Here is a 23033-nt window from a genome sequence, read left to right on the forward strand (position 1 = left end):
CTGCAGTAAAGACTCTGTAGTCTGCCACAGAAGCCAGTCCTTTCTCTAAATTGAATAAGCTGCTTTTCCAAGTTTAGCAATAAAAAATAATGATGGTGTTTTTCGCATACTCAGAATATCTGGTCACTAGAGAATTCATCTGGGTTTTTATGATTCAAGACTGATGGCATTTTTAACACTAGCTGTACTAAATCTTGAGAACAGTTCCAAAAAAAGTAAAAGACACATTCTTAATTTCCAGACACGTATCTTAGAAATAGGAAATCCAGATTATAGTCTCCAATTTAAGATTCTCATTATGGTTATATTGAGATAATGCTGCCTCTGCTCACAGAAATTCTCATTTTCAGGTAAATTTGATAATTGGGGGAAATGTTTCTCTATGTCTGTCACAGAGATGCTGTGAATATTAGCCAAGAAATCATTTTAAACTATTTTTAATGTAATTTAGATATTAATCCTCCACAAAAATAATGACCTTTCATGACGTGAAAAAATTAGGAATCTTTTCATCCCAGCACACCTTGTGGCTGGATTTTGAGTAAACTTTGAAAGAATTTCAAAATTCCCAATGTATCTGATTTTTATGCAAATGTGACATATGGAGATTTATAGTTAATTTGTAGAGCTGGCTGTCTTTATTATACAATAATTCATTCAGCTAACTAGTGAATATTTTAGCACACTTAAAATATTTTCTTTTCTTGAAAACCAGAAGATAGAAAACTTTGATGTAACTTGAGTGACTTATTTTTAAAATGTTGTAAGTTAAGTAATTTGTTTTATGAAAATATCTACCAGAAACTGTAGTTCTTTGATTAGGGTTGAGCACCTAGATAATCACTGCTATTCTCCTTCATAAACAAGGACAGAATTTCTAATCAAAGATCAGTTGCTATTCTCCTTCAGTAGGGCATGTTCTCTGAGCTGTGTCTTTATATTTTTTTCTCTGGTAGCCATAGATTGCTACTGAGTCAATCATATTCTCTCAGTACTCTAGTGATCAATGGGCAGACAGGTCGACAGAGGCTGGGGTTGCAAGCTGTCCCCATCAAACAGAGCAAATTAACCTGCAGTGTGATGCAGTGAAATGAACTTTATACTAGGAGTCTAGAGACCCAGGTTCTAGTCCCAGCTCTGCCACTAAAGTCTGTGACCTTGGACAAATCATAAACTCCTTGGGTCCATAAAAAGAAATCACTTGAATGATCCCCAGGGGCCCTTGTTCTAAAATACAACTCTGCTCAGTGAAACCAAATGCTTTTGACTCACCCTATGTCTTGTCCAGTTAAACCATGGTGTTTATACTCGGAAAAATTATTTTTATTTCAGTTCCGAGTTCATATAATCTTTCTCACCTCCAAAGCAGCAATTCTCAGCAGTGAAAAGAGGGGACTGGAAGAGCTCACTCCTTTGGAGGGATGATTAAAACTCTACCCAAGATTCCGAGATTCCTCCCCTACTTAATTTTCACTGTGATGGTCTGTAAGGAACCACTGTCCTATTCCTGGGGTGGTGGGGGTGGGAGGGGGGGCGTTGAGTGGGACACAGATTTAAGAACTACTGTTCTAAGATAGTAGCCAAACTTTCAAGTTTTATGTTGCTCTTCACACCTGCTGTTGCTTCTCATTGGTGTTTAAGTTCAAGAGCACATAGCTGCCTGCTGTGTTCTAGAAGTTATAACCTCTGGACTCATGTCTTTCACAGAAACAACAATGTGGTTGTTTGCTTTCCCTCCCCTCTGGTTAACTCCGTTGATTTTTGGATCCTTCAAATCATGAGAGAGCGCTAGCAGTCCGTTTAATTTTCCCAGATAGGTGATTAACCAAAAATTAACCTAGCAGCAATGATAAAACCCACTGAGTCATTATGCAGTTTTTGCCTTTCATAGATCATAAACATCCCAATTGAGGATAATTTACTATCCCTGGGAAATCTAAATCTATAAAATATTTCAGAGAAAATTATAAAACTCAATTTTATAGGCAGACATCCTTCTCTTTTCCTCTGATTAACTCTGTCTCTTTATAAAGAAAATCAGACCTGTTCTTCAAGCAGATAGACTTCTGGTTCTCAAACTGCTGTCAGTGAAGCCTCTGGATACATGTCAGTGTGCAGGGGAGATTTTGAGCCACAGAGTCATCTGTGAACCATTTTTTGGAGCATTGCTCAGATATTTGGTTAAAAAAGTATTTAGTTAGAAGCTTTTGTCATCTGCACCCAGAACCAAAATTGTCTGAGCATTAAGCCCCATCTTGTCCAGTCTATCATTCTTTTTTTTCCTTGAAAACCTAGGCAGGGGAGCCATGTAACGTGTAGTGGCTGACTGGGGAAATCGTAGCTTGGCATAACTGGGAAGTCTGGTGGGATTAGCTGCTATTGCTTGGAGAGGAGATGACACTCCCACCACCAACTAGTGTGATCCTCTAGAGTAGTGATAGGCAAACAGCTTTCTTTATTCAGCCTGTGATGTAAGAATGGTTTTAAAACATTGTCAACAACAAAGAAGACTATATGGCAGAGATGTATGTGGCCTGCAAAGCCTAAAATATTTACTCTCTAGCCCTTTGCAGAAACAGTTTCTCCAGCACCTGCTCTGGAGAGAGTTCTCTCTGATGCCTATGCCTATGACTTTGAAAAATAAGTTAGTTGTCTTGCTGAGGGATTGTTGTGAATCTCACACACACACACACACACACACACACACACGCACACACACACAGAAACATCAAAATTAAATTGAGTTTTTACCACAGTTCCTAAACCTGCCACAGTGAGCAGTCCCATTAAACAACAATAATGAAAATTCTAAATGTGGTTCATTCACTTAATTTGCATTTTTAAAGTATAAAATGTTTAAATTCTCTTTTCATCTAGAGATATAGGTTAGTGGTTAGAACAGGAAGTTTACAAAGTATGAACTTAAACCCAGTAAAAATTCATAAGCATATATGGGAAAATGTAACCTGAAATCATGGAAAATTATGACATACTTGGCACTTCCCCAAGACACTGCATGAAGAGGAATGAATTCAAAACAAGATGGAGTAGTGATCAGAAAATCCTAAGACACCATTGGGCTTTATTTAAAGTGAGTTTTATTGTGGAGATGTAAGTGACTATAAACTTTGATATCACTTATGTGTGAGAAACCTGTATGCAGTAATTACCTGAAACCTTCACTCTTGAAATTTCCTTTAAAAGCCAATCATGTAAATCTTGAAGTCTACCAGCAGTGATTCAGTGACTAGCACTAGCAAAGAACGATTTTCTCAAAGCTACTTGTGAGATCAATTTTGGAAATGCTTGGAAAGGGAAACTCAAGTAATGGGTGAAATTTTGCTGATGCTCCAGGTGAAGGTATGGTTGACTGTTCTGAAGCACATTAACAAGCACGTGTACATTATTGATAATTTCTTCAGTTATTTGTTTTTATAGTGAAACATGTTGCAACCAAACATTCATTCATTCAACGAGCAGTTTTTGAACTCCTAACCGTGTCAGGCTGTCAGAGTCTTATGGCACTGGGTGAAAAATGTTACCAAGACAAGCCTGCTCTCTGCTCTCATCAACATCAGTACTCCCTCAGAATAGGCATTATTCTGAAAGAAGCACATTAACAAGGATGTTCTTTTATAAGACCATCCTGTGATGCACCTCATCATGTTCAAAAGTCAAGCATGAACCTCTAAAGGACTCTAGTCTGCATGAGTGCTTACCTTACAGACTAATAGAAGCCCAAATGTTATTGATTGACCTCTTGATAGATGGTAGCACTATTACTGAGGTATAATTCATATACCATATAATTTAATCATTTATCATAAACAATTCAGTGGTTTTTAGTATATGCACAGCTTTGGACAGCTATTATCAAAACTAATTTTGCTATGAAAACTCCTAGGAAATCACTAATCTACTTTCTGTCTCTATAGACTGGTTCATCCTGGACAGTTCCTATAAATAGAACTATACAGTGTGTGGTTTTCTGTGTCTGGCTCCTTTCCCTTGGCATAATGTTTTCAGGGTTCATCCATGTTGTAGCAAGAATCAGTACTTCTTTCCTTTTTGTAGCTGAGTAATATTCCATTGTTTGGTGATACCACCGTTTGTTTATCTATTCACGAATTCACAGACATTTGGGTTGTTACCACCTTTTGGCTATTAGGAATAATGCTACAATGAATATTTGTATGCAAATTCTATGTGGACATATGTTTCCCATTCTTTTGAGTATACACCTAGGCAAAAATTGCTGGGTTAAATGGTCACTCTATGTTTAAGATTGTGAGAAACTGCCAAAATATTTTCCAAAGTGGTTGTACCATTTTACGTTCCCACCAGCAGTGTATGAGGGTTCTAATTCTTTATGTCTTCACCAACACTTGGTTTTTTTTAAATTATAACTGTCAAGTGGATCTGAATTGGCACCTCACTGCGGCTTTGATTTGCATTTCCCTGTTGACCATCTTTTTTAGGGGCATATTGGCCATTTGTGTTCTTTAGAGAAATGTCTATTAACATACTTTCCCTATATTTTAATTGGGCAGATCTTTGATCTTTATATGTAGGTACTTAATATGTATCTATTGAACTGACTAGATAAAAGAATGACTGAATTAGTATATGCAATTTTAAAGCCAAAACGCCTATTCTGAGGGAGTACTGATGTTGATGAGAGCAGAGAGCAGGCTTGTCTTGGTAACATTTTTCACCCAGTGCCAGAAGACTCTGACAGCCTGACACGGTTAGGAGTTCAAAAACTGCTTGTTGAATGAATGAATGTTTGGTTGCAACATGTTTCACTATAAAAACAAATAACTGAAGAAATTATCAATAATGTACATGATTATCAACTGGAAAATATGTGCAAACATGTGCATAGATGGTGTTATTTCCAGCACCTGCAAACAAGGGCGCAGATCCACTGTGCTCATTGGGATACACTAGCAGCCCCTGCCTGATTCACATGGAACAGTTGGCCTATGCTTCCTCCATGTCTTGTTGTTCTCAGTGTTTCTTCCCATCAGTGATGTGAATATGCAGTTTGTTTGCTTTAAAAAGGAAAGTATGTATTGCACATATATATATTAAGTATATGTTATACAAGCTTTAAAGAGGGCTGCTACCTGAATTACTCTTTTTCCTCCTGGAAAAGATTAAATAGTAGGAAATCCTGACAGAGTAAAAACAATCCAAAACTTAATAATGTGAATGAATTTACCATTCAGCTTAATAAAGAGTGTCCACCCAAGTGGCTTGTTTTGCAGATCTCTTTCAAGCTTAGACACTTAATCAAAAACTGTGAAGGTTTTTGTTGCAAATATAAGACCATTACAGTGGTAACAAAATTTGAGAGTGGGATGAAGACAGTAGGTCATGAACGTGATCAATCTTTTGAGATTCTTAGCTGTAGTGACCGAAAGTTTAGTGATTGAGTAATTTAATATTTAAAGCTTTAATGATTTAAGAACACTATTATTTCTTCTGTAATCTTTACATGCTAAAGTTTGTTTCATAAAAATTTCCTTAATCAGAGTGGCCAGCGGATGAGAGGCCTTTTCTTACCACAACACAAGAGACTGAATCTCAGAATAAGATACAATCATGAATCATCCACCAATAGCAATCTAAAATATTGCCACATTGCAGCATTCTGGGTGTCTCTCCTAAAGCTTAACAAATTTTTTTGCAAATGTGATATTTTGCTAAAAAGGAACATTGCCTGAAGGCTGAAGTTGTTATATGGCATCTTTCTTTTGAATTTATCCAGTTTCCTAAAATTGATAAATTTAGTGAAATAACATCCCACCTGTAAGTCAGAGAGATGAGTAGTAACTTTTTTCCTCATAGTCATTTAAAATACTATATTTAAATTAGAAGTCATACGGGCTTTGGATATAACATTCTCTCACCATTATAATGGTGCCTCTGTCATTAAAATACTTTATACACTGAATAGGGAGGAATCCAGAATGTTTGTCAGTATTTCATACAAAAAGGGGAACTAAGAAGACACTCCTTGCCTCAGCCACACTTTCAGGCTTCTTACCTGAATTTTCACTCCTGCACAGTGCAGGCCACTTTGACCAAAGAGTTTGGGAAATTCCAGTGTTTGTGGGTTTTGTTTGGTACCTCAGTTTTATAGCCCCCTCTTTACTAGATCCTCACAGCAGGTTCTTGGCAAGGAAAAGACCACATAATAGGCTGGAATTTTTGAGTAAAATTAACAAAGTGACTACAAAAAGAATTTTCAGAGTGAAGGGTAAAGAGAACCCAGTAGAGGTGCTGATACGACCAAGGATTTGCAACAGCTGGAAGCATTACCATCTCTAGGCCTGAAGGGGTTACTGGGTCCTGTGAGTGGAGCTGCAGAAGGGACCAGCCCAAACCCAGAATATAGCCACAGAAGGACAAAGCCTCCAGACCACGGTGCTGGGGTAGGGAAGATCTGCCTCGGCATTTCTCTCCTGCCATCTCTTGCTGTGCTTTCACTGGCCAAGCCCATCCAGACCCCAAGGGCAGCACAGCCCAGGTAATGAAGACCTTAGAAGCTGGACCCCAGCATCTGAAGTAAAGAAAAATCAGGCCCTCCTATCAGGGAGAGGCTGCATTCATTCGGAGTTTCGCATGCAGTTATAGAAACCACTTCCACTTAGATTAAGCAGAACAGAGATGGTGTTACAAGGCTGCAGAGTCATGGCAACTGAGGTGAAATGCAGCCAGCCTTCAAGGAAGATGGGACCTGGAAGTCTAATAAGCCTCTTCTGTCTGAATATGGGTTTAATTATTCTTCCTTAGGAGACAAAGATATATTTCTCTGCTGCTTGGTTCACCAGGACAGATTAACTTCAACACTGGATTATAGGTTACTATTCCAGCTCCCCTTCCTCTTGGTCCCAATTCCAAATCCCAGAAATGGTGACTGATTGGAACAGCTTGGATAAAGTGCCTACTCCTTGTTTCTGAGGGTAGGGGAACAGGGGTACAAAACAGGCCTGGTCGCTGCAAGCACACCCCTGTGCAAGATGGAGCTAGAAAGAACTCTGTGCATGCATTCCACATGGAAGACTTCTTAAACTTTGCTTTTGAGTCAGTACCAAAAGTACTGGAAAGAGATTTTAAGTATATATGTATTTCTAACATACATATACATATACATATACATATATTTTAAATATATATATACACACACACAGCTATACATAAACACATAATTTATCCTTAGAGAAAAGCAATGTTGAATATAAGGTTAATCACAGAAAGTATAATGATAAAATCTAACATTGTTATTATAGGTCCTTCATATGATTTACTGTATTTATTATAGTGATACCATGAGGTAAGTACCACTATTATCATCACTTTACATATGAGGAAATTTAATCATATAGAGGTTTAGTAGATAAATTTGTATTCTTTCTATGCTTTAGGAAAACCAAGAGTAGCTGAAAATTTCTGAATCACCTGGTTTTATGGCCTAGATACATTATCAGAATACAGGAATGAAATGGCACCTTAATATCAGTTATGGCTCATGGGAATCTCCTGAATGTATTATGGCCTCTTTAGGTATATCAGGATTGGAGATAAAGAATGTGAATTTAACAAGAACTTTCGCCTTATCCTTCACACAAAACTGGCAAATCCTCACTACAGGCCAGAATTGCAAGCTCAAACAACCCTCCTCAATTTCACCGTCACGGAAGATGGTCTAGAAGCCCAGCTGCTGGCAGAGGTGGTCAGTATTGAGAGGCCAGATTTGGAGAAACTTAAGGTAAAAATTATGAAATCACCCATGAGCACTTATTCAGTACCTGCTTTGCACAAATTATAGTACTAGACATAATAGTGTAAGATAGGAGTCCTGCCCTCCAGAAGCTTGCACTCTGAGAAAAAATGAAGACATATGTGAGCAGTTAACAATTTGAGTCCCACAGCAGAAGGACTAACTAGCTCTAGGTCATGTTTGATGCAGGTGCCCAGGACAAGCGAAGAGTCGTATCAGTCGTGGGAAGCAGAGGTGGAGAGCAGGCACATGCCTTGGTTTGCTGGATGATAAGAGGCCAATTCAGTCAGGTCAAAAGAATGAAAACCAGGAGTAATGGAATAGGTTGGAAAAATTAAGCTATAAGCTGGTTATGACCAGCATTTAAAGGAAGATGTATAGCTTTAAGTCCATTGATTAAGAAAAATATACTGAAAATAATTGAACTTAGTGTTGAATACAGAAAACAAGAAAACGGAGCAAGCCTAAACATGTAGAAAGAAGGCAATGGTGGAGTTGAAGAGTTGTAACAGAGGCTGTATGGCCTGCAAAGCTAAAAATATTTCCTATCTGGCCCTTTATGGAGAAGGATTGCTGCTCCTCATATTCAATGCTATAAATGATACTCTAAGCACTGCTTTTGCTGCATCTCACAAATTTTGTTAAGTTATACTTTCATTTTTATTTATTTCAAAATATTTTTAATTTCTCTTGATACTTTTTTGTTTGACTCATGTATTACTAAATATGTGTGGTTTAATCTCCAAATATTTTGGGATTTTTCCAGCTACCTTTCTTTTATTGATTCCTTATTTAATTCTATTTTGGTCTGAGAGCATACTCTGTATTTCGATTCTTTAAAACTTTTTCAGGTAGGTTTCATGGCCCAGAATTTGGTCTATCTTGTGGATTTTCTAAGTGAGCTTAAAAAATAAATGTGTATTCTGCTGTTATTAGATGAAGCAGTCCATAAATGTCAATTACATTCAATTGATTGATGGTGCTGTTTGGTTCAGCTATATCATAACTGACTTTCTGCTTGCTAGCTCTATTATGAAAACAGGAGTTTAGAATTTTCCAGAAATAATAATAGATTTGTCTTCTTGTGGTTCTGTCAGTGTCTGCCTCATGTGTTTTGACACTCTGTTGTTAGATACATTAAAGAATGTCATGTTTTCTTGGATAATTGACCTCTTCATCATTACATAATGCTCCTTTTTTTCTCCTAATATCTTTCCTTGTTCTGATGTCTGCTTTGTCTAAAATTAATATAGCTACTCTAACTTTCTTTTGATAAGTGTTAGCATGGTATCTCTTTCTCCATCCCTCTACCTTTAATCCTTTAATTTGTGTCATTACATTTAAAGTTGATTTCTTGTAGACAATGGAAAGCTGTATCTTTTTTATCCACTGTATCGGTCTCTGTCTTTTAATTGATGTGTTCAGACAACTCACATTCAAAGAGATTACTGACATAGTTGGATTAATATCTCCCATGTTTGTCATTGTTTTATGTACTGTACTTATTCCTCCCCCACACCAAGTGCCTTTTTTGTCTTTTGTTTTATTTCTGCCTTCTCTGGTTTTAACTGAGCATTTTATATGATTCCGGTACCTGTGTTCTCTTAGCATATAAATTACATGTTTTTTTTATTTTAGTGGTTTCCTTAGCATTTGCTATATACATTTACAACTAATCTGTCAGCTTTCCAATAACCCTATACTGCCTCAAGAGTAGTGCAAGTACCTTTTAACAGAGTATTCTCATTTCCTCCCTCCCATCCCTTATAAAATTGTCATTAATTTCATTTATCCATAGTTACAGTACATTGTTATGTATATTATTTTGAACAGTTATCTCAAGAGTAATAAAAATAAAATATTTTACTTTCATTTATTCCTTCTGACTTTCTTCCCTTATATAGACCCTAGTTTCTGACCTGTATTGTTTTCCTTCTCTGTGAGGAATTTTTTTAGTACTTCTTATAAGATAGATCTGTTAGTGACAAAATTCCTCATTTTATGTTTGTCTGAAAAAAGTCTTTTTCTCCACATTTGAAGGATAATATGGCAGGATACAGAATTCTAAAGTGATGGGTTTTTCATTCAATATTTTAAATGCTTTCTCTTTTCTTGCTTGCATTGTTTCTGAAGAGAAGTTCCATGTAATTCTTACCCTTTTTCCTCTACAGGTGAGGTGTTTTGTTTCCTGTGGTTTCTTTCAAGATTTTTTTCTTTTTCCTTGGTTCCTTCAATTTGAATGTGATATGCCTAGGTGTGGAGTTTTTATTTATTCTGCTTAGTATGCTGTGAGTCCCTTGGATCTGTGATTTGGTGAATGTCACTCATTTTGAAAAATTCTTATGTCCAATAGTTCTTTTTCTCAAGAATTCCCATTATGTGTTTGTTCTACTTTTTGTAATTTGTCTCACAGTTCTTGAATATTCTTTTCCTTTTTTTTCATTTTTTTCTCTTTTCTTTTCAGTTTGAAAAGTTTCTATTGACATATCTTCAAGTTCAGTGATTCTTCCCTTGACTGTGTGAGCCCATCAGAGGCATTCTTCATTTCTGTTAGTGTTTTTCACTTCTAGCATTTCCTTCTGAGTCTTTCTTAGAGTTTCCGTCTTTCTACTTAAGTTACCTATGTGGTCTTGCATGTTGTACTTTTTCTGTTAGTGCCCTTAGCATATTAATCATAGTTATTTTTAATTTCACAGTCTGATAATTCCAAAATATCTTCCTTACTTGAGTCTTCTGAGATTTGCTTTATCTCTTCAGACCATGATTCTTGCCTCTTAGCATTCCTAGTACTTTTTTGTTAAAAGCCATGTTTTGGATAAATTGAACTGAGGTAATTAGAGCTTTAGTGTGAGGTTTTATGTTTCTATGGCCAGGAGTTAGGCTGTGTTTAATGTTAACAGTAGCTGTTGGTGTCATAGGCTTCAATTTCCTCTAACGTCCTTGTTTTTGTCTCCTGTATCTTTGGATTGTCCTAGAAGGTCCTTCTTAAACAGGGTCTGTGTCTTGAAGCTCTCTCACTTTCAATCTACTGTCATGCTAGAGTCTGTTGATATGGTGGTGAGGTATTGTAGATGGAAAGCCTTCTATGATCTTATGATTAAATCTCAGGGTTTTCTAGTTGGCCTGTCAACGGCCTTCAACCTTCAGAAGAGTTTGTTACCATTTATTTTTATCTCTCCTATGTGAAAAAGGAAGTCTACAGCAGACTGAGTTGTGTAGTCACTCTTCCCTCTAGGTCAGGTAAGGCTCTGATAAAGTAATTACTCTAGAAAACAGGTGTTTATTAAGAGAACTGAAAGGTCTTGACATATTTTAAATGCTTTTTCCCCTGGACATATTTCAAAATGGTTGCTTTTCCCCTTTTCCCTACCCTAAGCAGGAGTAGATTTTTTTTACCTTCACTGTGAGAACCTGGTGAGTCTCCTAGAGGTAAGTTCACAAAAGTATAAAGAGCTCCCTAAGACCACCTCCAGCAATTAGCCCAGTATTATTTACATATTCTCCATAAGTTGTGATTATCTGTATTCACTCATCTCTCCAGTTTTCAGAATAGCAGTTTGCCTGGTTACCTGAGTTCTTTCTGGTGGCTGTTAAAAGAGTTGATTTGATTTTTTCCTGTTGTGAGGATGGAAATGACTTCCAATTCTTTAGCCAAGCAGAAACTAGAATTTCCTCCTTTAGAACAGATTCTTCCAATAGGTTCATGATGTTAAATTATTATGACAAATGTTCATACTCTAGACTCTGGAGTGTAACCAGATCTTAATATGCTTTCTGAATTTTTAAAAATTATGATGAGTATGGTTTTTATGTTGTGTTTTCTTATATAGGATTCCATGAAATTGATAATTAAGAAACTGGTAATTTAACCACCATTTTCATACTTTTCTTGGTTTGTGTTAGCTGGTCTTGACAAAGCACCAAAATGACTTTAAGATAGAGCTGAAGTATTTGGAGGATGACCTCCTTCTGCTCCTTTCTGCGGCAGAAGGGAGCTTTCTGGATGACACCAAACTGGTAGAGAGACTGGAGATGACAAAGGCAACGGCAGCAGAGATAGAGCGCAAGGTAGGGCGAGGCCAAGGACACCTGAGGGTCTGGATGCGCCCTTTGAATGGAGTGGCTGGAGTGAATGTATAGTCAAACTTTGTGATTTCTCTAAGTGGACTTGTGTAATTCAGGTCCTTTAATAAACTGACCTTAAAAACTGGACTGTGTAGGGTTCTAATGAAGATAGTTTGAACTTGTGCTTCCCCTAATTCAACGAGATCCAGTTGTTCAAAGCAGACTGTGTCAGGCTAACATTTTTTTCTGAGTGACCAAATTTGAAGAAAATTGGGGCCTGCTGATTTATATGGTCTAAAATCTAAAAAGGCTTAATATCCAGCCCTGACAAACTGACATCCTACAGTCTCACCACAGGTTTCTTAGTCTGTTGTATATTTAGAGAAATACTTAGAGCTGAAGTTGTGTTTACAAGTCCTTCAGTGGTGTGATACTGAGCAAAAGATGGTCTCCTGCTGTACTCAAATGCATTATTCACCCTGGAAAATGACATTTCCTAAAAGCCAGTAAAAATTTTCATTGAGTAGACATCCTGCTGAACATCCAACAGTATGGCCTGTGCTTGGTGTGCACTTTGGACTTTTACAAGTGGTCATTAACCCTCAAGATTCCATTTTTTCAAAATGAAAGGAACCTTTCTTTGCTTTGGGATATTCTCATTACTAAGTAATCTATTAATTACCCAGCCAAGGCTATGTCACCACACATCCAATATATTTGTCTTAAATTAGGCAAGAAAATGGAATCCCAAATTACTCTATCCTTTTAAGTAAGTGAATTCTAGGTGGCTTCTAAGATGGTAAAGATTAGAGCAATTAAGTAAATTAGGTCTTAGCTTTGAAGTTAACTTCTAATTGTCTCTTAAAAAGTCTCTTCCTATCTTCTTAATGTATCACCATGTAGGGACTTCCCTCTCTTACATTTCTTTATTTCCTTTTATACACCAATATGAAGAATCAAGTGTATTCAAATGGTTGGCAAACACCACGTCTTATAAAGCTATAGGACCAACAGTAGTCCTAAATAAAAGAAACAGATATATATGAGCCTTGAATAAAAATGAATATGTTGGTTATGGAGGTTTTTTTTTTTTAATTATCTCTCTGACCATACCCAGAGGCTAATACATAAAGATAAACTAAATGAAAATATATGAGCATATGGATGATCTGGTGCAAAGTCAGAATTAGACAGTCATGAGAGTCATCATATAACAGCTTTTTAGTAAGCATGGCTGTTGGATGTATTATTGACCTTGGCTGCTTTTGTATACCTTGTTGACTAATAAAGTTATTGGCATTGAATTGACCCAGCAGACTTTTAAGAGCTATCCCTGGGAGGTGATATAGCTGGGTTATTAACCCCTGAAAGAGAGAGGGGAGTCAGGAAGGTGACATTACTCAGAACAAATTCTGTAAAACCAAAAACAGGTTTGCTTATTCTGTAACCATTAAACAACTAGAGCTATGTCCATTCTCACTGAAAACTCAGTTTATGAAAAAAACTATTTAAAAATATAAATTAAATAATTTTTGAAAAGCTCAAGCCCATAGATGCCATATGTGTTATCTGTTCTTATACTAATAATTTCTCATTTCAGGTATGTCCGTTCCATCATTTGGATAAGAATAGAGATTATGAAGAGTAACTTATTTATATTGTTTGATCCCACCGTAGGTAATTGAAGCTAAAGAAAATGAAAGAAAAATCAATGAGGCTCGAGAATGTTACAGACCAGTGGCAGCAAGAGCATCTCTTCTTTATTTTGTTATTAATGACCTCAGAAAAATCAACCCCATCTATCAATTCTCTTTGAAGGTAATACTGAATAGGGTAAGAAGAAATTGTAACTTCATGAGTCAAACTTGCTCCTGGATGTCTAGAGTTTATTTTTAAGCAATCAGTGCACCCAGTAAGGAGTCATGAAGATCTAAAAAAAACCCACAAAAACCTCCTCATTCTCTCAGTAACTCTCATTTGTAATTTTCAATAAGGCTTTGATATAAACTATGTAACATTATAACACATATATTTTTGTCTTAAACAGAGTCTTAAGGAGTTTATTATATGTAAGGGAATTTCCTCTTACTTTTTTTGTGAAAATGTAAGTGTCTTATAAAGAGATTTCCTGTATTGGTGTAGAGGGAGAAAAAGAACAACTATTTATTAAGCTACTATTACATGCAAGTCATTTTCATACTTCGTTTCATTCTTATGTCTGAAACATCTCAATAAGGTATATTATTTTATCCCTATTTAAAAAAAAACTAACATTTTCTGATTTTTAAATAAATTACTCAGGAATTCACATTTCATAAGTGTAAGAACCAGGATTTGTTCTCTTTACTTTGCACCATTCTGCCTGTGGGCAATGTTTATTCAATCATCCTGTCAGTTTTTAAACAAATAGTTATTGATATCAATCTTTGTGCCAAATACTGTCTGGTCACTGAGTGTATAGTTTTGAAAAAAACAATTATGAGTGGAGATATATATATATATATATATATATATAGTGTGTGTGTGTGTGTGTGTGTGTAAAAGTGATAAATACAATGACAGAGAATAATAGCAGTGGAGGAGCTGTTTTCCTGGAGACTCAGGGAAGGCTCTCAGATGGTGACCTGATAGCTGATTCCCAAAGGATAAGTAGGATTGAGCCATGTAACGAGTGTTTGGAGAAAACAAGGATGTGTGAGGCATGAAAAAGTTTGGGATTCTAGGTAGTGTATAAATCGATGTGGTTGTGGGGGGAGACGGCAAGACACACGTCTAGAAAGGTGGGAGGTCTAGATCACAGGCCTCATAGGCCATGCTGGGGATTTCAGATTATGGTCTGTGGGCAAAAGGAAGCCATTGAAAGGTTTTAAGCAGTTGACCAATACGATGACAAGAGATTCAGATGGAAGTGAACAGACTTCTGATATGATCTGAAAATAGAATAATCAGCTACTGGAGATGGATAAAGGAAAAGAGTCAAGAATAACTAGCAGGTTTCTATCAGTCTGGGACAAGTGTGCAAAAATTCTGAAAAGCACAGTGTGACTGGGTTTTGGGACAGCCACAGCGTACTAGGAGAATATAAAACAAAACCAGTAGTGTCAGTTCAGTATTACCAAGATACCTAAACTACACTAAGGCATTACAAGAAAAGAACGCTACCAAGAAGTCCACCTCATGAACATTCGGTTGCAAAACCACACATAAAGAGATTGGCAAATTGAATCCAACCACACATAAAAAGCATGATGTACTAGGTCCCAAGTAAAATTCACACCAGGAATACAAGTTGGTTAAACATTCAAAAATTACACAATTTAATTCTTCATATTAATAGAACAAAAGAGAAAAACCATAGGATGTAGAGGAAGAACTTGACACATTTAAACATCTTGTTAAAAAAACCCTGAGCAAATTAGGAATAGATGGTAACTTCTCAGTTGGATGGAGGGCATCTGCAGAAATTGACAGCTAACATTATACTCAACGTTGAAAAGTTTAATGTTTTCCCTTAAGATCAGGAACAAGACAAGGATGTTTTCTCTCAACACTTCTATTCAGCCCTGCACTCAAGGTTATAGCTAACGCAATAATACAGTACAAGGCACAGAGGTTTCAAAAGCAGAAAAACTGTCTTTGTTCCACAGATGTCTTGATCATGGATGTAGAAAAATTATAAGAAATCTACAAAGAGTTACTGGGACTAAGAAGTAAGTTTCTAGCAAGAATGTAGGCTATAAAGTCAATATACAAAAACCATTATATTTTTATATATAGGGAGAAAAACTATAAATAAAATTAAAACAATACCATTTACAAGAGCTTCTAAAACCATGAAACTCTTAGGTGTAATTTTAACAAAACAAATACAAGATCTACATACCAAAAGCTATAAAAATTGTTGAGAGAATTGAAGAAGGACTAGGTAAAAGGAGAGAGATACCATGTTTATGGTTTGAAACAATATTATTAAGATGTCAGTTCTCTGCACATTGATATATAAATTAAATTTAGTCTCAATCAAAATACCAGAAGGCTTTTTTGTAGAAATTGGAAAGCTAATTGTAAAATTTGTCTAGAAATGCAAAGGATTTAAGATAAAATAACTAAATAATTTTGGAAAAGAACAACAACTTTGGAATATTTACAGTGCATGATTTCAAGACTTATTATAAATCTGCGTCAGTTGGTCCTAAAGAAAACACACAGATCAGCAGAACAGAATAGAGTCCAGAAGTAGACATACAATGATTGGCCAACTGATTTTTAGCAGTGATGCCAAGATAATTCAGTGAGGAAATGATTTTTAAAACACATGGTGCTGGGACAACCAGATATCCACATGGAATAAAATGAACCTCAACCATTATACGAAATTAACTCAAGATGAATAAGCTCACCTATAAAATTTCTAGGAAAAATAGAAATCTATGGACTTTGGGTTAGACAAAACTTGATAAATTGAACCTTATCAAATTTAGAAAATTGTGGTCTTCAAAAGACATTGTTAAGAAAATGAAAAGACAAGCCATAGGATAGTAAAAACTACTTCTAATACATGTATCTATCTAACAAAGAGTTTATATCAATATATATAAAGAACTTGTGCAACTCAATAAGACACCCAATTAAAAAATAGATGAAAAGTTTAAACAGACATGCCATATAATAAGACATCTGTAGTGCCCAATCAGCACATTTTAAAGATACTCAACAGTCACCAGAGAAAAGTAAAGTAAAAGCAGACTGAGATATTACTACATACTCAGTAGAATGGCTTAAGTTTTACAAGACCATCAGTAACAAGTGTTGTTAGCACAGATATGGTCCTGCAATGTTCTCATGTTGCTGGTGAGAATGCAAAAATGGTAAAACTATTTTGGAAAACAGTTTAATAGCTCCTTATAAAGTTAAACATATACTTACAAAATGATCCCCATTTTCATGCTAGGTATTTACCCAAGGGAAATTAAAACATAAAAATGTCCACACAAAAATTTGTTCATAAATTTGTAGATACCTCTTATTCATAATAGCCAATATTTGGAAACAACTCAGAGGACTAAGAAGTGAAAGAATATGCAAATTCAATATATCCATGGAGTGGGCCTTACAATATAAAGGTATAAATTACTGATACTCACAACACGAATATATCACAGAGACACCATGTTGAGAAGCAGCAGCCAAGCACCAAGTACATACTATACAATCCTGCAATGAATCTAAGCGGTGACAGAGAGAATTCAGTAATGGGCTGGGGCTTGTGGTGAGAACTGACTGCCAAGAGACACATGAAGGCTTCATGGGGTGATGTGAATAGAAACATTCTATGCTGAAGTATATGCAGTTGTCAGAACTCACTGAACTATCCCTTAAAGGGTGTATTTTATTGTATGCAAACTGAAAGTTGATTTTTAAATTTAAATATCAAATGACTTTTTAAATACCTTCTTACCAATATTTATTCTATGTAACTATTGTATGGTTTTACTTTCACTCAAATATACATAATTCAAGGCAAACTGATGTGGTCTCTGGTCACTCTCCACCAGTAAAAAGAATACATGTATGTATATGTGTAATTTATATCTATTTATAGATGCAGATACATGTATAAATATCTACACTGCCCAGTTATTGCCAAGGCATGAAATATTAATAGTGATTTTTAAAGCAAAAAGAGATAATTAAAGCGTCCCCCAAAAGCACATGGGTGGAACCACAACCACCACCAAATAATCTCTTAAGAAATGGACAAAGGACTTGAACAGATATTCCTCCAAAGAAGATATACAGATGACCAAGAAGCATATCAAAATATGGTCAACATCATTAATCCTTAGGAAAATGCAAATCAAAACCACAATGAGATACCATTTCACACCTATTAGGACCATTGCTATTTCAAAAAAATACCCAAAAAAAAAGAAAATACGTGTTGACAAGGATGTAGAGAAATTGGGAATTGTGCACTGTTGGTGGGATTGTAAAATGATGCAGCTAATATAGAAAACAACATGACAGTTCCTCAAAAAATAACAATAGACCTGTCATATGATTCAGCAATCACACTTCTGGGTATATACACAACAGAATTGAAAGATGATTTCAAAGAGACTTTTGTACACCCATGTCCATAGCATCATTATTCTCAACAGACAAAAGGTGGAAGCAATTCAGATGTCCATCAGTGGATGAACAGATAATCAAAATGTGGTATGTATGGAATATTATTTAGCCTTAAAAAGGAAGGAAATTCTGACATGTGTTACAATATGAATGCACCAACATTATGCTACATGAAACAAGCCAGTCACAGTAGGAAGGAAATTCTGACATGTGTTATAACATGAATGAAGGACATTATGCTACAGGAAACAAGCCAGTCACAGTAAGACAAACCCTCTCTAAATATAGTTTGTGAGGTATCTAGAGCAGTCAGACTCATAGAAACAGAAAGCAGAGTGGTGATTGCCAGGGGCTGGGAGAAAGGGGTAATGTCCAGTTGTTGTTTAACTATTTTTTTAGTGAGTTGTTGTTTAACAATGTTTCAGTTTTGCAACATGAAAAGTTCTGGAGATTGTACAACCATGTGGATCTACTTAATACAACCAAACAATACACTTAAAAATATTGAGATAGTAAATTTGGGTTTTTTCTATTTTACCACAATTTTAAAAAATTTAATGTACATGGGTAGAAGGAGAGAGGATGGTGCATTTCAGTTGGCTAGGGAGGAGACACGAGTAGATTTTGTGGAAGATGTTAATAATAGTAATGGCAGCAAACATTTAATGAGCACTCACCACATGCCAGTAACTGTTCTAAGAGCTCGTATTAGCCTCATAAAAATTCCGTCCTGTTCTCTCTCCCCATAGATAAACCTTAAAGTGTGCCCCTGTGTGTCTGGGGCTAACTAGACATCCAGGCACCAGTTTTCAGCCTTTAACAGTCATTTTAAATTCCCCAGGCCTTCAACATGCTGTTCCACAGAGCAATCGATCAGGCTGACAAGGTGGAGGACATGCAGGGGCGCATCTCCGTCCTGATGGAGAGCATCACGCACGCCATCTTTCTCTACACCAGCCAGGCACTGTTTGAGAAGGACAAGCTCACCTTCCTGTCCCAGATGGCCTTTCAGGTGAGGAGCTGTCTTTTGAACATATCCCCAGAACCAAAGTCCCACACCTCTGTTTATTATGTACTTTACTGCTGCTTGAAGGGAGGCATAGACCCCTTTTCTGGAAGCCCTTGGTGACATGAGGAGAGTTTGAGTTTCCCAGAGGGAACTTGGGCACATAACCACCTTCTAGTAGGCCACCCGTGCGTGGACCTGCGTGGATATGCACTTTAAGCAGCCATATCAGCTGTTACTGAAAAACAGGTGGGTGAGACATTCTCCTCACTGTCTCAGGTCCTGTACCCAGCCTTCCATACTACCAGGGAGGTTCTTAGAGGTCAGTTACAAATCCAGATCTGAGTGGTCCTAGGACTTTCTCAGATACCCTTTAAAAAACAGTGAATGGGTAAAAAGAGCTACAGTATCACACTACGACCTACAGTGAGACCTACTTCCCTTTAATTCTGATTTATATGGACTCCTGCAAAAGTTTTTTTCTTTTTTTTTTAATTAAGGTGTCTAATAAGAAGGAAACATTGAGGACCTCATGCCTACATGAAATAATAAGCATGTTGTCCTTTGATTAGTTTGCTGTATAACCTTTTCTATCCAAATCTTGGTGAAAGGTGAATAAGTGATCTAAGTTATGTTCTCCAAAATGCTTTACTCAAAGAAGGCACATTTTATACATACCTGCTGTTAACAGTGATAAACTATCACTTCTCTTTCAATATTTTGGTATTTGTAGATTCCGTGGGATTATATAAAAGAATTCATGAGTGTAGATATTTTATAATGTATGTGATAAACAGGAACAAGGTATTACAAAATGAAATTTTTGTTTTTATACATATTGCTTATTTAACAGTAAAGGGCCGGGAAGGTAGTCCATATGCCATCTCACACATGCTGGCATGTCTATTTAAAACTCCCCTTGGAAGCAGTAGATAAATTATAATTTATCTCAAATACTGTAATCTCTGTAAATCAGAGATTCATATATATGTGGAAAGTTATTTGTTTAAATAAATTGAATTTAAAAATTAATATCTAATTAAATAAAATATTACTCTAATGCATGTTGCCATCCATAATGCATTTGAAAGTACCTAGAATTTTAAAATAGTATAAAACTCAAACATTTTACCTGTTTAACTTTGTAAGGTGTTATCGTTTTTATGTAGAAATCAGGAGTATTTCATTTGTGCCCCTAAAAATGTTCTATAGACTTCTTATCAATTCTGTAGTCAGAATTTCTAAAATTTGTTCATGGTTTTCATTTAGTTGTATCTATGAAACAATAATTTCCAGTTTTCCTCAATATAATCTCACATATAAGAAAATCTCTCATACATCTTATAGTTTGTTGGATGTAATTTCTATACCAGGAATAACTTATAATACTAGCTCTACCTTCTTGACCAATTCAGTCCATTGCCTACTGAGGCTTTCTCAATTTGTATTGAGAAAGTTTTAAGGCAAGTTTGATCTAACGGCAGAGAACTAAATATGAAAGTGTATTTCAAATATGTTGCTAATAAATAGAGATGTTAAAATAGGAATAAACTAGCCTTGTAATTATTTGCCAAAGATTTCCAATTAAGATTTTGAGCTCATGGGCATCATGTAAGAGTTCTTATTTCACCTGTAGTATCAGATATATGTCCGTACATATCAGCTGACTTGGTTCTGCCTATTCAACGTATCAATTAAACGGTGACTGCCTCCTGTTTTCATGATTTTGATGTAAACCCAACAACCCTTTTCAATTTGTGCATGCTCAAGATTTTGTTGAGAAGGAAAGAGATAGACCCTCTTGAATTGGATTTCCTGCTTCGATTCACAGTTGAACACACTCACCTGAGTCCTGTCGACTTCCTAACAACTCAGTCGTGGAGTGCCATAAAGGTATTAGCCACATGGTTTTTCAATGTCTAAATCATATTTCAAATCTCAGTTCTCTCAAATGTAGAAGTGTAGCTTAAAAAATACAGGTGATATACATCATTTCAGTTATAGATACATGCTATAAAATGCAATGTTCTTTAATCTTCATATTACTAAGTTGATTAATTTCTTATCTGGAAGTAAAGGAACTTTTGATTTATTTATGGGTGGAAAGGTTAATAAATATGTATCATCTGCAGGACCTTTGGTAAAGTCAAAGTATATAAATGAATATTTTTTCAATTTACCTGAATGTAGTTTCTTTATTTTTTCTTTTTTATAATATTTCTCCAGTTTTTCCAAAGAGTTTTGTTAATTATACATCAGTATAGTAGGTTTTTCTCATTATAAAAGGGTTAAGCAGAACAGTGTTATACAGAAAAAAGTGTCTTCAACCCCAGTTATCAATCCTTATCCCATTTTTGTGCCAGAAGACCCTCTTGTTAAGAGTTTATTATCAATGTTGTAATCAAGATGTCTAAAGTTACAATTCATGATGTTTGTTTAATTGTACCTATTAAACAATAATTTCCAGTTTTTCTCTATATAATCTCACACATAAGAAATATCTTTCATGCATCTTGTAGCTTATTGGATGTAATTTCCTTACCAGGACTAACTTATAATACTAGTTCTACCTTCTGTTTAATAATTTGGTCTGTTGTCATCTGAGACTTTGAAATGTTCATCCAGACTTGAATTCCTTAAAGATGTTCATCGTATGCTAACCTTTGTCTTGCCCTTTTTTTCTAATAAGAAAACATTTATATTCATGGAAAATAATCATTATCTCTTATTTTTGTAGCATGTTTAGATTTACTTTTAGTAGAATTTTAAATCAGATTATTTTAGAATTATAAATTCAAGTTCCACTGTTTATGAATCAGGGTCTCAGCAGAAGACAGATAACACATTCAAAGGGATGACAAAAAAAAGTTTAATGAAGGGTGTATTTTCATAGCATGGGAAGAAGGATAAAAGAAGCAACCAGGTATGAGGATGGAAAAAGGAGGAAAAGGAGTGGTCACTGAAACTACTGAAAATGAAGTTAGAGAGCCAGCCTGTAGGAGCTGTGGCATTTGGTAGAGGAAAATGGTGATTGCCAAACTACATCACCACGGGGAAAGAGCTGGGGAAGAACTACCCCTGCCTCTCTCTTCTCCAGCCCTCCATTCTCTTGCCATTGCCTCCTATTGGCCAAACCCAATCAGGCCAGAGAATCAGGGAGCTTAGTTCAACTAATCCTTAGAGCTCACCATCCTATCAAGACAGAAAAGGGTGCAGAGTAAATCCAGAGAGGAAATGAAGATTGTACAGTACAGCTTGTTTAAATAAGTTCAATATATTCACAAGTCTTTATCTCCAATTGTAAGCTATTGAACAACCCTTTCCTACCTGTTCCCCTATTGTATTACAGGCAATAGCCCTTATGGAAGAATTCCGAGGCATAGACCGAGATGTGGAAGGATCTACCAAACAGTGGAGAAAGTGGGCAGAATCTGAGTGTCCAGAAAAAGAGAAGTTACCACAAGAATGGAAGAAGAAAAGTTTAATACAGAAGCTGATTATTTTGAGAGCAGTGCGCCCTGACAGAATGACATATGCTCTCTGGTGGGACAGTTACCATTTTTGGAAATGCAAGTTAGCCTAGAGGAAACTTAGTCGTCAGGGCTAGGAGAATCTAGGGGAGGTTTGGAGGCCCAATTATGGTCCATACTGATAAGAAGTGATCTGCTGGAATTTTGATATTGTAATCCTGCCACTATTAAAATTTGCTAAACACTAGACAGTGTGCTAGTGTACAGGCAGATTCAGCACATCCTTCCTGAAAAGCTTACTTCTGAAATCAGTAGGGGAAAACAGGAAACTGATGGGAATATTCTAGGAAGAGAGAGAGATGGATGTCAGCAGAGTTCAGAGGACAGGAACATGCATTATCCAAGTGTAATTTCCATTGTCTGTATTTAGGGGTGGCATTTTGGCTTCAAAGATTTTGCATGTCAAATAAAAATGAATTCCTTTCATAGAGATACTAATAATCCTATAACTTTACAACCAGTGCCATTTAAAGCAGAAACACCTGTCTACATCTTGGTCCAAGTGCCCTTT

The 23033-nt window shown here is 36.0% G+C and overlaps 1 protein-coding gene across 1 annotated transcript in view; it reads left to right on the forward strand.

Annotated features, from left to right (window-relative positions):
* The window catches only part of DNAH11 (dynein axonemal heavy chain 11), a 363375-nt gene that overhangs the window by 312397 nt on the left and 27945 nt on the right, over positions 1 to 23033 (forward strand). Inside the window, exons 66-71 of the mRNA XM_057504579.1 lie at positions 7573 to 7777; positions 11693 to 11857; positions 13532 to 13672; positions 18828 to 18998; positions 20763 to 20885; positions 22342 to 22535. Coding sequence (XP_057360562.1) covers positions 7573 to 7777; positions 11693 to 11857; positions 13532 to 13672; positions 18828 to 18998; positions 20763 to 20885; positions 22342 to 22535 — 999 coding nt within the window. The remainder of the gene's footprint in view (positions 1 to 7572; positions 7778 to 11692; positions 11858 to 13531; positions 13673 to 18827; positions 18999 to 20762; positions 20886 to 22341; positions 22536 to 23033) is intronic.

Source organism: Manis pentadactyla, chromosome 7, assembly GCF_030020395.1.
Source record: "Manis pentadactyla isolate mManPen7 chromosome 7, mManPen7.hap1, whole genome shotgun sequence".
Lineage (NCBI taxonomy): Eukaryota > Metazoa > Chordata > Mammalia > Pholidota > Manidae > Manis > Manis pentadactyla.